Source organism: Vanacampus margaritifer, chromosome 14 (assembly GCF_051991255.1).
Source record: "Vanacampus margaritifer isolate UIUO_Vmar chromosome 14, RoL_Vmar_1.0, whole genome shotgun sequence".
In the NCBI taxonomy this organism is placed as follows: Eukaryota; Metazoa; Chordata; class Actinopteri; order Syngnathiformes; family Syngnathidae; genus Vanacampus; species Vanacampus margaritifer.
In genome coordinates this window covers 19,252,434-19,265,987 of record NC_135445.1, presented here as the reverse complement: position 1 = coordinate 19,265,987, position 13,554 = coordinate 19,252,434, and the positions used below count along the sequence as shown (strand labels likewise).

Below are 13,554 nucleotides of genomic sequence, written 5' to 3'. Positions count from 1 at the left end.
ATTAAGCAGTAATTGCCCACAAGTCTGACTAAAAATAGAGAGTCTAAAATAAATAATTTCATTTTTTCAACAAAATGTCAAGAAAAGACTACTAAAACATCTGAAGTTTATTTGGGGTTAATCAGAGGCACTTTTTTAAATGGTGGCAAGTGTGTGCTGACTGTTTTAACATTAGTTTGAATGTGATTGGTTCATTCTGAATACAGCCACATGCCCACTTATAAAAGTGAATGCACACTTGTGCCACCACAGCTGTTTATTTCTGCTTGCCCCTTTGAAAAGATTTATTTTAATTGAGCTCTTTTAGGTAACATTAACAGTAGGTAGGATGTTTTTTTTTTCCTTATCGTCTACTTTTCATTCCTAGAAAAAAAATAACATTGCATATACAGTGATTATAAAAAAAGTCTACACACCCCTGTTGAAATGCTAGGGTTTTATGATATAAAAAAATGAGACCAAACCAAACTTTTCCCACTGTTAAGCACGATGGAGGATCCATAATGTGGTGCTACTTTGAAAAATTGAGGTAATGATGAAGTCAGAGAATTAAAGTTAAAAGTGAAAGTACCACTTGATTGTCACACCCATCTAAGTAGCAGTAAAGTGTGAGAATTTGAGAACACTAAATTCACTAAATTATCTGGCAGATGCAAGATTCCAGATAGATCAGTTATGCATATGATATATTAAACAGAATCTTGTTTTTTCACTCCCTCAATCAGATTATCCAGAAGCCCTCGCATGATATGAAGCAGCAGTTGGCCAACTACTCCAAAAGGGTTGCAGGCTCTGTCACTGAGTTGATCCAGGCTGCAGAGGCCATGAAAGGTATTGTTCACACCACATTATTTGATTCCTTGATATGTTTGTTCGTGCTTTTAAGTATGACCTTTTTTGTGCTTTTGTGTGAAGGAGTTTGATATACTCTTGACTAAACTATATAATCTTTTAGTGGCTATGTAATGTATTCTAAACAAACAAAGCAGCTGTTGTAGAAGATTGTCTCAAGAGAAGTAGCCCGGTTACCTTTGATTAGCAGCTAATGCTAATAAGCCTCGCAGTGCAACTGCTGACTCCGTAGCAAGAGGGGACGATATAGCTGGTGATTCTCCGGAAAAGAAGAACAATGGCAACTGAGTCTTCCTGGAATGTCTGACTTCCTGTTGGTCTTGCTGCACGGTGGGGGTCGGGCAGTAAGTCCTGTCTCTTTCAGAACGGCTCCGTGTTCGAAGGGGGAAAAGCACTTGGACCTTTAGTGTCACGTTTTGAGTTAAAACTGGCTCAATCTAATTGGCGCTATTCTGGCTCGACTCAGCATACGAAGACGTACCAGCTTACATTACACCGCTGATTCTCCAGGAATCATTCAGGTGTTAAAATGTTGATGATAAATTTTGATGCCTAGTTCACCGTGCAGAAGAAGCCACCGAAAACAAATGCAACAAATAATTCAACAAACAAAAAGGAGGGATACACCCTGAACTGGTCACCAAATAATATATCAAAGGAGGTTGCACTTCAAATAAAATGGTAAAACACCTCCACATACACAGAATCCAGTTGATAAAGTGTATAGTATATGTTTAGTTAGACTGCTCAGATTAGATATTCAGTGCATTTTCCTTGCGTGCCCCTCAAATGCTACGTTTGTGTGTGTCTATTGAAAAACAACACTGTTAGCCCATTAATCAGTGTTCAGTACCTGCTGCTTTATTGTTTATTTTATTCATTTTCTTGAAGTTCTCAGAAATAAAACTCTCCTGAGAAAAAGTAAAATTCATAGTTTATCCTGGTTAAAAACTGACCTTTGACAAATTCAATACAAAGTTCATGAAATTAAAAACAAAGAGAAGTTCATCCAAAAAATAACTGGTTAGCTACTTCATTTTTGGTTTTCCGAAAAGAACTGAGAGTCATTAGGAACTGGAACCGAATCCGAATTGGAACCGGAATCGTCCAAATTTGAACGATGCCCAACCCTAGTCATTAGATAGATACAGTCAAATGGATGTTTAAAGGGCCTGGAAATGTCTGTTTGGATGACGTACATGCTGTTGATGAAGCCTCAGGGCAAACATTTTGAGTCCCTCTATTTTTGTGGTGGACTTATTCGACTTAGTCCCCCACACTCCCCAGGAATCCTCTTTGTTTTGTGTGTGTGTTTGTTTTGTTATATATATATGACTAAGTCCGTGCTATATATTACAATGTGTAATAAAATGTGTCTCGGGGAGGTGGTGGAAGCTAGTACCATGTCTTCCAAAGTGCTGGAAACATTCTTAGTGTGTTGTAGGCACCGAATGGGTGGATCCTGAGGATCCTACTGTCATCGCTGAGAATGAGCTGCTTGGAGCAGCAGCAGCCATTGAAGCAGCTGCAAAGAAACTGGAGCAGCTGAGACCCAGGACCAAACCCAAGGTTCTTTTTAAATACAGTATTTTTTTTTTTTATATACAGCATTTTATTATACAGTATATAAACCCCATCTCTCCATGGCATGAGAGATTGTATATCTCTCATCTTGTTATTCTTGACCCCTGTCCTTGGATGTTAACTTCCCCAAATGAGGGCACCTTTTTGTTTGAACAAGTGCTTCACAGCTCATCACAGCCGTCGCACATTATGTGTTTATTGACTGTCGCTTTCCCTCTCCTTAAACAGGAAGCAGATGAGAGCTTGAACTTTGAGGAGCAAATTCTAGAGGCTGCCAAGTCTATTGCCGCTGCCACCAGTGCTCTGGTCAAAGCTGCTTCAGCAGCACAGAGGGAGCTGGTGGCCCAAGGAAAGGTATGGCTCACCCAACATCTGTACCTTTACACAAACCACAATGACAATATTCTAATATTCCCTAAAATAAATATGCATATATTCATTTAAATATGTTTTATCTTGATAATAACTTTGATGAGTTAATTATCCATTGCCCAGCAAAATATATGTAAACCTAACAGAATGAGCCATTTCCATATTTCCAGGTGGGCACCATTCCAGCCAATGCAGTGGATGACGGACAGTGGTCTCAGGGTCTGATTTCTGCTGTGAGTCCTCTGCGTCCAGCTTTTAATTCCGTATCAGAAAATCTGATAGCCAACTATAACATGTCAATGCCTTTGACTCCTTAGGCTCGAATGGTAGCCGCAGCTACCAACAACCTTTGTGAGGCTGCCAACTCGGCAGTTCAGGGACACGCAAGTGAGGAGAAGCTCATATCTTCCGCCAAGCAGGTGGCAGCATCCACTGCTCAGCTTCTGGTGGCCTGCAAGGTCAAGGCTGACCAAGACTCCCAGACCATGAAGAGGCTTCAGGTTAGCCCTGCATGCCACTGTCTACTATTGTAGGGGTAGGGAACAGTGTCAGGTTCAGTCAACCTAGAACATTAAATAAACAACAGACAAGGAAGGAAGACAAGAGACTTAGATTATTTTTGCTCGCGAGGAGAACGGACAGAGATGTGCACAGTTACAATCTCCTACCGCTCTGAAGCACCAGCCCAGCCCTCTCTTTTTATTTCATTTAGGGCAGTCCCTGGTTACACAATCGTTGTTGCTTTAAAGCAGGGTTCACCAATTCCGGTCCTCAAGGTCTGGAGTCCTGGATGTTTTAGATGTTTCCGCCCACTAGCACACCTGATTCATATAATCAGCCCATCAGCATGCCTGATAACGATCCTGATCTTTAGTATCAGGTGTGTTGGTAGGCGGAAACATCTAAAACCTGCAGGACTCCGGACCTCGAGGACCGGAATTGGTGAACCCTGCTCTAAAGGTTGGGGGAATACACAGCAGTAACCATCACGGATATGAGTCATTGTGCCGATAATAATACAAACGTATCTTTCTTCGGCGCTGAAGGTTTCAACAGTCAAAGTTCAACAGTTCATCCGCAAAGTGTTTCAGCCGCTATCTTGTGATAAGGGCACAGTTCCTGAGTCATGCTTTGCAATACTATAAGAGTAAATATGGGATAACTTATGTACATTTATTCTAACAAACAGCACAACAAAATGGAGCTGGTGGAGAGAGTAAAAGTTGGCCGGATCTTGAACGTCCATTTTAGGGACCGTCTACAAATGACATATTCCAGGGTGATTTATGTAAATGTAAAATCGAGTCCCACATACGTTACCCTGGAATATGTCATTTGTAAATGGTCCTTAACTTTTACTCACTATGGGGTATCTGAATGCGTCCTCATCATCAGCCACAGTTTCATCTTCACTTTCGGCTGGACACAAATCTTTGACGAGTCCCCCGTAGCTGCACTGCTTTTAAAGAAGTGGTTCATTGCTGTAGGGCATAATTCCTCATTTTCTGTCCGCTGTGGGATCCAATAATTCCTTGTGAATATCTTTTGTAGTCATTCAAAGCCCTGCGATTTTATTTGTGTTCACAGTGTGCGTTGCGTCACGATAACCACGTGACTGTACCTAATGCAAAAACATCTCTAAAAAGTACTATAAAATCATAATCGCTCAACATAAATTGACAATTTTTTTTCAGGAAAAAGTTGAAATTAACCATGTCACAGAATAGCTGGTTAGATTTCATAGGGGTGTCAGGCGATTACAATTTTTTATCGGAATTTAATCGCATGACTTCAATAGTTAACTCACGATTAATCACAATTTTATATCTGTTTTAATTGTACAATAAAATCTACATTCTCTTGTTAACATAAAAGTGGAAAAAATGTTAAACTAAAAGAAATATGGTTGCATCTTTTAGTCATTGATACAGTAATTTAGTTAATAATTCATAAAATTGAGTTAAAAAATAATTTAGATTTACTGTACTGTAAAAAAACGAGTGTGATATTGATTTGTGTTGAGGTCATTTTTTCTACCACTAGGTGGCATAATTGCATTTGTAAGATGTTGGTGACATCTCAGCGCATTTTTCTCTTCATATTAAGAGCTATCTAATCTTTAACATGAAGTAACTTGCGAAATTCTGCACAGTTTTAAAATTGTAAAATACAACTTGACCCCAGTCTCCACAAATATATGCATTATTAAATTTACTACTGCTAAATTTTGACGTGGACGTGTCTGCTGCGTTGCAACTGGAATTCCCTCAGGCTTTCAAAGTAAGGGGTGGCCATTAATCGCGCATTTAAAAAAAAATGAGTGGTATTAAAGGAACTTTAAATTAACTCAAAATTCACACTGATTTTGACACCCCTAGATTTTAAAGAACAGTGTATTGCTTGAAGGCAAATAAAATCTGACATTGAGAAAGTCCTCCTTGGCACTGGTTGGCGCTATACAGTGGCAGTATATCATCTGAAGCAGAAACAAAGTTCTTTGTTCACATTTTTTTGTCCTTGTGTAAAATTTAATTTTATATATCCAAAGTATTAGATGTATTGGTGAGTGTGGTTCTCGGTTTGAAAAAAAAACCTGGTATCGAATGTCCCGAGTTTAAAGCATACACTGACACACATCCCCCAAATTTTCAACCCCTACAGTATACCCTTTTTTCTGATGGTGTAGTAAATAAACAGCGCCATACACATAACTTGAATCGCACAGACACACACACACACAAAGTACTACAGACTCCAACAGTGTATTTGTGTGCCTTTAAATAGCATGACAATAAATGCTAGCTCCCTCTCTTTGTAGCTCCCGTTCCTCTTTGGTTCACAGAGTCCCCGCTGTGCAGAGCAGCTGCTGGCCGCTGCAGCAAGTGGTCGTCTATCCCTCTGTAGAGGAGGTTACTAAAATAATAATAATAATAAAGCACAATGACATGCACATTCCCTTTTTTGGGAGCTACATGTTTGAATTCACACACACACACACACACACACACACACACACACACACACACACAAAAAGATACAGAACATTAAATATGTGAAGCACCGAGCAAATGAGGTTTACGCTTAATGTTGCACGTGAATTTCAGGAAGCACAGTTCAAAGCACTATTTGTTGGAAAATGTTGTTTGTGAGTCAATCATAGTTCCATTTAAGTGGTTCCAGCTTAATTAGTATCATTGTTTTCCTTTTCACCTAACTGGAATCAAAGCACTTGTAAATCAAGGTCCCAATGAATTGTCAAACTGAAAGTGTTTGCTATCTCCCGTCATAGCAAACTCCTGTATTTATTTCTGACTGTATCTTAGCTGAGAGCACATCAGCTCGTGTTCTGTGATCCAATCAGCAATGGCTTATCCCCTCCTCTTCTGGGCCTGCAGCTGCCACCACAGTAATTCCCATACATTTATGTCCAGAGAGCGCTTGGAAACAATCCACCAGTCAACCAATGGCATGCCGAGCTGGAAACATTAGCCCTGACCTGTGGTTACACTGTTAGCATCTTGTCCCTCCTTTCTGCAATGATGCTTTTTAAAGCTCATCTCCCCATCTTTTAAAGAAAGACTGTCATGTGAAATGTTTGACATAAAACTACTATTTTTTTTCTTTGTATATATTAGGGATGCTAGGCGGTTACATTTTTTTAATCGTAATTGATCCCATGACTTCAATAGTTAACTCACCAGTACAACTGCTTACAGTTCATGTCAGGGTTTGATCAACAGAAACATTCTAACCCAAAATAAACTAGTCGAATGATTGTGGAATATGTCTTCTACTGCTAGCTTTGCGTCTGCTCCCGACCACAGAGCTGCAAAAAGAGAAAACTCCCCTTCCTTCCTCAACCAATGAGAGAAACGTTTGGCTTTGAATGGAGTACACCAGTCCACACTTTTTCCTTTTACAGTAATTTCCAAGGACCCAAAAAAGCACACCATTGTTATGATTTTGGGGTTTAAGGTTTGGTTGCTCCCTTTTCCCTTTAAGGAGTTGCTGCACATAAGAGACCAAGTTGTGTTTCTGTTGCTCCTAATATGTTCACTAATTTCCCTGAAAATATGTCATCAGCAAAACACATTCATGGCCTTGCATCAAAGTTTGCAACTAGAAATAGGATTTGATACCTGAATGCGCATTTTCTCAAGTGCTGCATGTGTTTCTGTAGGCTGCTGGGAATGCTGTGAAGCGAGCTTCGGATAACCTGGTGAAGGCAGCACAGAAAGCCGCGTTTGATGCTCAGGACGACCAAGCAGTGGTGGTCAAGAGCAAAATGGTGGGAGGTATCGCTCAGGTGAGTCCAAATGGAGACCTCAAGCTGATAATCTCATAATGAATGTATGAACAAATGATGGTCTGCCACAGGAATGTTAGGTTAAGAGAGAGAGGAACATTTGACCAGATACATCAAATAGGCACACATTTAGTAACTTCTCATGCACTTCAAACGAACTGTCAACGGTTCTTGTGATGATAAAAAAAAAAAAAGGCTGTTTGTGTACTTTTAAGATTCATGTTCTAGTGTCGACTTAGGTAAAAAAATTTTCAGGGCTAATAGTGTCTCTAAGAAAACTACGTGGATAGAATTCTGTTTCTTTCTTGTTATGTTTTGGACCAAAATAAACGACTTTCAAGTTACAGAACAAATGTTAGCTTTTCACTATCAAACTTGGCACCAACAGAAAATAAAAAGTGGCTCATTTTGACATCTCTGCAATGAAAACAGTTAATATGCTTATACTGGGTCAAATTTACCCAACAAAGATTTCTTTTTATTTATTTATATATATATATATATATATATATATATATATATATATATATATATATATATATATATATATATATATATATAAAACTTCACATCAACAGACTACGTTTGATGTGTGTGAGATGAAATTGGTTAATAATAATAATGATAATAAGCTATAAACAATGTTTATTGGGTTGGTTTAGGTATACAACATTACAAGTCAAATTGACTAATTTTAAGAGTGAAAAAGTATAAATAGTATGAAATGTCTCATTGACAGACAATTAAAATGTTTCACTTTGACTTATTTTCAATTTGATGTTAATTATTGGAATGCTTTCGGAACAACAAACATAGCCCAGGTCAAATTGACCCAAATTGACCCATTTAAAGTTGAAGATACAAATGAGTACTTTTTTGCTATGAAAGTTCTCATCAATTAAAATGGTTCACTTTGACATATCTTGAGTAAAAATGATTGCTAATTGTTTATTGGAATGTTTTTGGAACAACAAACATAGCCCAGGTCAAATGGACCCATTTAAAAGTTGAAGATAAAAATTAGTACTTTTTTGACATATCTTCAGTCAAGATGGTTATTAATGTTTATCCGAATGTTTTTGGAACATTAAACATAGTTTAAACATGGGTTAAATTGACCCATTTTAAAGTTAATGGACTACAAATAGTAACATTTCATGATGAAACCTGTTTAAAATGGTTCATTTAAAACATTTGCAATGAAAGCGGTAAATAGTTTTTATTGGGATGTGCTTTTATCATTAAATGCCTGGGTCATATTGACCCGGGAGCATTATTGTTGTTCCTGAGAAAACCCAACAGGAGGGTTACATTTGGTGAACATCTAACGTGCGCCATATTTGTCCTGAAATACACAATTTTATTGCCCAAGTAGGATTAAGTGCTGGCCAGTCCATCACTTCTTTCGCAAGGCTTTGATCATGATCACGTTGGAATGTTCATCTTGAGTAAGTCACACAACCTATTGCCGTTGATAGCATCCAACATTTGCTTTGCAGATCATCGCCGCGCAAGAGGAAATGCTTCGCAAAGAAAGGGAGCTGGATGAGGCCAGGAAGAGGCTGGCCATGATCAGGCAGCAGCAGTACAAGTTTCTACCCTCAGAGCTGCGGGAAGATGGTCAGGAACAGTGAGTCAGTGGTGCAATGCTCAAGATCCTTCACCCAGCTACACGCAGAGGAGGAAACATCCACTCTCATTCTACAGCAATTACGGTAGTCGAAATTTGTCCCTGTAATTAAGTCATTGTCAAAGTGAAATGTGCTATAATACCAGTGTTTAACTTTGATACAAAAAAAGATGTATATGCCTTAAATCCTTACAAGGTATCTGTGCTTTTTTGATATGTACTGTTTGATTATTTACTTTTCAAAATATTGGGCTCACTTTATCTTTCTTTTTATTATTATTATTATTATTATAATTGTATGGTCTGCGTTTTGGACATGCAATGTGCCTTCATATAAAGTCCTGCCAAGAGTCTACCTTCATAACCAAGTTTAGAATTTATCCAGTTGAAGGTAAGCAACAATCTACGCTTTATACAAAAATCTCTATGCAAATGTTATGTGAAAAAAGCATTGTGGAAATGTCATGAGCACATGACAATATTTGCAATATTAGTTAATAGTTTTGAAATAGAAACAGTGACATTGCAATGGAAGAGTGGAAAAAATATATTTTTTACAGATTTATTAGTTATTTGACTTTCATTTGTATTTTACAACATAGTTTTTTAAATGAAACAATGACAGTGTTTAGTCTTGGATTGTAGTAGAAACAGTTGAAAAATCAGGAGGCCTTATATTTAACATTGTATTAACTGTATTTGGATGTGAAATGATTAATTGAACCTTTGCCAAAGTATTGTGTCTGCTGCATGACTAATAACAGTCCACTGTCACAATATAGTTTACGGATGTCTGTCTATGCATTATTTTGAAGTTACCTACAGTAATTCTTCCCCCTTAACTAAGATCCTAATGTTAAATTACTGTATCATTATTTTTTAAAGTGCCTTTCTATTGAACGTGTCAAGTAATTCAACACGGTGCCTGTCATTTATCCTACAATGCACTTATTCACTTCTGTGACTTAACAGAGCATCATTTAAACTCACCATTTAAATATTTTGCCACAGCTACAGTAGAATTTCTACTGAAAAATCCGTCATTTTAAAAAGACATTATTTCACTTATGGTATGAATATGATGCTGGTGTAAAACAGCACCATGCGGCAGTGTACTGTAAGAGCTATCTATGTATATGCAATAAAGCCAGTTTTCATTGGAACTCTCCATTTACTTATCACACAGATTCTTTACTGCTACATCCTTTATGTACATTCTCTGGTATGCACTCGATATAGTCAGTGAATATCAAAAGTACACACACGTCTGTTTGAATCAGATTTTTGTCCCCCAAAAATGACACCAATTTTTTCCACACAGTAATGTTTACTCTGAAAAATTGTATATTTGGTCGCAGTCTAAACAGAATAAACTTAATACTCAGAAAATAATAAAATATTCACACACAAAAAAACACTCAAAAGTTGAAGCACAATCACAGAACTTTGAGGTTGGGAGACAGACAATCTAACCACTGAGCCATGCCACTCCTGCTCTGTGTTAATATATCGCAGGTGTCAGCTGGAATCCTCGTACCTCGATTTTTGGATTCCTTTTGGACACACCAGTAATATGTTAACCATTTAACTACTATTGTAACTATTAATATGTTAATATGGACATTGTTATGAGCAGGGCTGGACTGGCACAAAAAAATCGGCCCTGACATTTGACTTCTGCATACCGGCCCGGTCTGGCCCGGCCCAGCCCAGCCCGACTCCTGCCTAACATGTTCTGCCACTGATGTTTATTGATGATGTTTCAGTTTGCGATCTATTTTCGAACTACATTACCGGACTAGTTGCTCTAAATTGTGGCTCAATCTCTTGGGGTAAAATGTAGGAAAATAACAATTAAAAAGCACTGCATCACCCCCAAAAAAAGGCCGGCCCACCGGGCATGTGAACTGTATGCCAGATGGTCAGTCCAGCCCTGGTTATGGGTCAGTATTCAGTCTATTCCAAAGTTTCACTCCACATACAGATGTGCAAAAACTTCATTGTTATCCGTGAATACTTTGTCTTTGAATTATGTATTCCCCAGAATATAGCCACACTCTCTTTCTGAAAACATATTTTGAATATTACCCGGTAGTAGATTGTGTTTTGCTTTATAAATTAGTTGCATGGTTTTATAGTCTACAAGATCAAATGATTTTAACCTTTGTATGGTAAAGATATCCGACATAACAAATAGAGGCTGTAATGAATTCTGTGTTTTTAAATACAGTAACACAAGCGACTAATAAATAATGTTCGGTAAAAAAATTAAGAAAGTCATCATAAGCTTTATCAACATCTATGTACTATATTCCAATCCTGATTCAGCAAATTATTGCCTCCACTTTTCAAAATATTGGGCTCATTTTATCTTTCTTTTCTTTTTTTTAAATTATTATTCTAATTGTATGGTCTGCGTTTTGGACATGCAATGTGCCTTCATATAAAGTCCTGCCAAGAGTTTACCTTCATAACCAAATTTAGAATTTATCCAGTTGAAGGTAAGCAACAATCTACGCTTTATACAAAAATCTCTATGCAAATGTTACGTGAAAAAAGCATTGTGGAAATGCCATGAGCACATGACAATATTTGCAATATTAGTTAATAGTTTTGAAATAGAAACAGTGACATTGCAATGGAAGAGTGGAAAAATATATTTTTTTTACAGATTTATTAGTTATTTGACTTTCATTTGTATTTTACAACATAGTTTTTGAAAAAATTAAATTGATGCTAGCTAGCTAGCTCCCTAGCAGGTAAACGACCACCATGGGCGCTAGCTAGCTAGCACCTGGGGCTAAAGCCAAACTGGCAGGGTTTTTACTTTCTGGACCTGGATTTGCCTCTTCTGATAATGATTATAGTCACCACAGATGAACACAGTTTTGTTATTTGTTTGTTTACTTATTGCTTTATAGGAAATCCCCTTGAGATGCCTCGTCTGATTTTTGAGGGGGGTCCTTCCAACTCATACAGACATACACATAACAGTAATATAAAAAATAAGGAAAATATTATTGGTCCGCAACATAAGACAACATTTTTGCAAATACATTTATTCCAAACACATTCACACCCAATCACTTTCACTTACTGCCTCACTAAACCTAGCCTCCCAGCCTCCACCATACATCTGTACATACTGTATAAAAGTATATAATTTAACAATTGCAGGTACAAGAAGCACTGTGAATACATTATGTCGGCCGTGGCTCAGGGTGTAGAGACGGTCGTTCAGTAACCAGAAGGTCGGCTGTTCGATCCCTGCTCTCCCCAAGTCATGTGTCGTTGTTTCCTTGGGCAAGGCACTACACGCACATTGCCTCCAGTGCTGATCACACTGGTGTATGGAAGGTGAGAATGTTTGGTGGTGTCGGAGGGGCCGTAGGCGCACACTGGCAGCTACGCTTCCGTCAGCCTGCCCCTAGGCAACTGTGGGTACTTAAAGTAGCTTTCCGCCACCACATTGTGAATGTGTGAGCGCACGAATAATGTATCCATTCCATTGTAAAGCGTCTTTGAGTGTCTAGAAAAGAGCTATATGAATCCGCTGCAAAAAAATATTAAAAAATTATGACATCAATAAATAGGGATTATGTCTAAGTCAAATGAGTCCAATAGAATATATAAATAAATAAAACGAGAACACGATGTTTGACAATAAATAAATAGAGATGAATTCAAATTATGTAAAATGGTTAGTGATCTAAGGTTATTCCAGTCTGTTGGAACTTTATACCATAAGGAACGCCGACCAATTTCTTTCTTAAGTCTTGGTGTAAAGAAAAATAAATGATCAGTATGCCTTAAATTATATTGTGAACTTAAAGGAATTAAGAATTGCTTCAAATATGGAAGAAAATTTAAATAAGTACATTTTAAAGTAAATAAATAAAATTTCCGTCTGGCCTCGTGAGCTCATTTTTGACGGTCTTAACATGAACGAAAACCCATAAAACTTTTCACACATATCAGGCCTGGCAAAATCATCAATATTTTAATTGTCAGATTTGTCAAAAATGGCTCACTGATGCCCCCTACAAATATTCAACAAAGCAGCCCCGGTTGTAGGTTTCACTTAGATCTATGAATAGTTGGAGGCATATGGACCAGCCCAAGACCTACAAAAAAGTATATTGGAGCCATGTGTTAAACTCAAGAGAAAGTCTGCCATTTTGGATTTACTTTCAAATTTGGCCCCTGTTTTGGTCTTAAAAATTATAGAGGTCACATCTTAAAGAACACCTCTCACAGATTGTATCCGATTGAGTTGGATCTGTGGGTGTTTCAGATGTTCTGGATAAAAAATAAAAGCAAAACTTTTTATTTCGCTGCATGCTGTTGCTTTGGCTACGCACTGTTTGCCAAGAAAAACTACACTGATATGGGTGATCTTAAACATGCGTGAAAACTCGTGAAATTATGAATACACATCAAGATTGGTACGAAGCAAAAAAAGACGTAACTTTATTGTGCCATTTAAAAAAATACTAATCATATTCCAATGTGTCATTATCCCTGCCAGGGCCACTTTGATGATTCATAGTTGCTCGCAGCTCTAGTTATGAATGAAACACAATGACATCCACGCACATGTCCGCAAGGCTCAGAGTCTGACTGCCTGTGCCCAATCAAACTAAATTTGCGTTTTATAGACCACGTGGTCCAAGCAGGTGTAACATTAGCCCGATTAGGTGTCCAATGTGCCCAAGCATGGTATAGATTATTTTCTCCTCTGAAAATGGACGCCAAAGAGAGCAGCACAAAAATGTTTGTTGAAATATTCACAGTGTTCAGTCTTTCACTT

General features: G+C 37.8%; 1 protein-coding gene across 2 annotated transcripts in view; it reads left to right on the top strand.

The window, feature by feature from the left end:
* Window positions 1-9,914, top strand: part of tln1 (talin 1) — a 99,874-nt gene extending 89,960 nt beyond the window's left edge. For both annotated transcript variants that reach the window (XM_077542976.1, XM_077542975.1), the window contains 7 exons: window positions 726-831; window positions 2,297-2,421; window positions 2,665-2,790; window positions 2,979-3,041; window positions 3,126-3,308; window positions 6,989-7,114; window positions 8,614-9,914. In XM_077542976.1, the coding sequence (XP_077399102.1) occupies window positions 726-831; window positions 2,297-2,421; window positions 2,665-2,790; window positions 2,979-3,041; window positions 3,126-3,308; window positions 6,989-7,114; window positions 8,614-8,748 (864 nt within the window). In that variant the 3' untranslated portion in view covers window positions 8,749-9,914. The remainder of the gene's footprint in view (window positions 1-725; window positions 832-2,296; window positions 2,422-2,664; window positions 2,791-2,978; window positions 3,042-3,125; window positions 3,309-6,988; window positions 7,115-8,613) is intronic.
* Window positions 9,915-13,554: the final 3,640 nt, after the last annotated feature.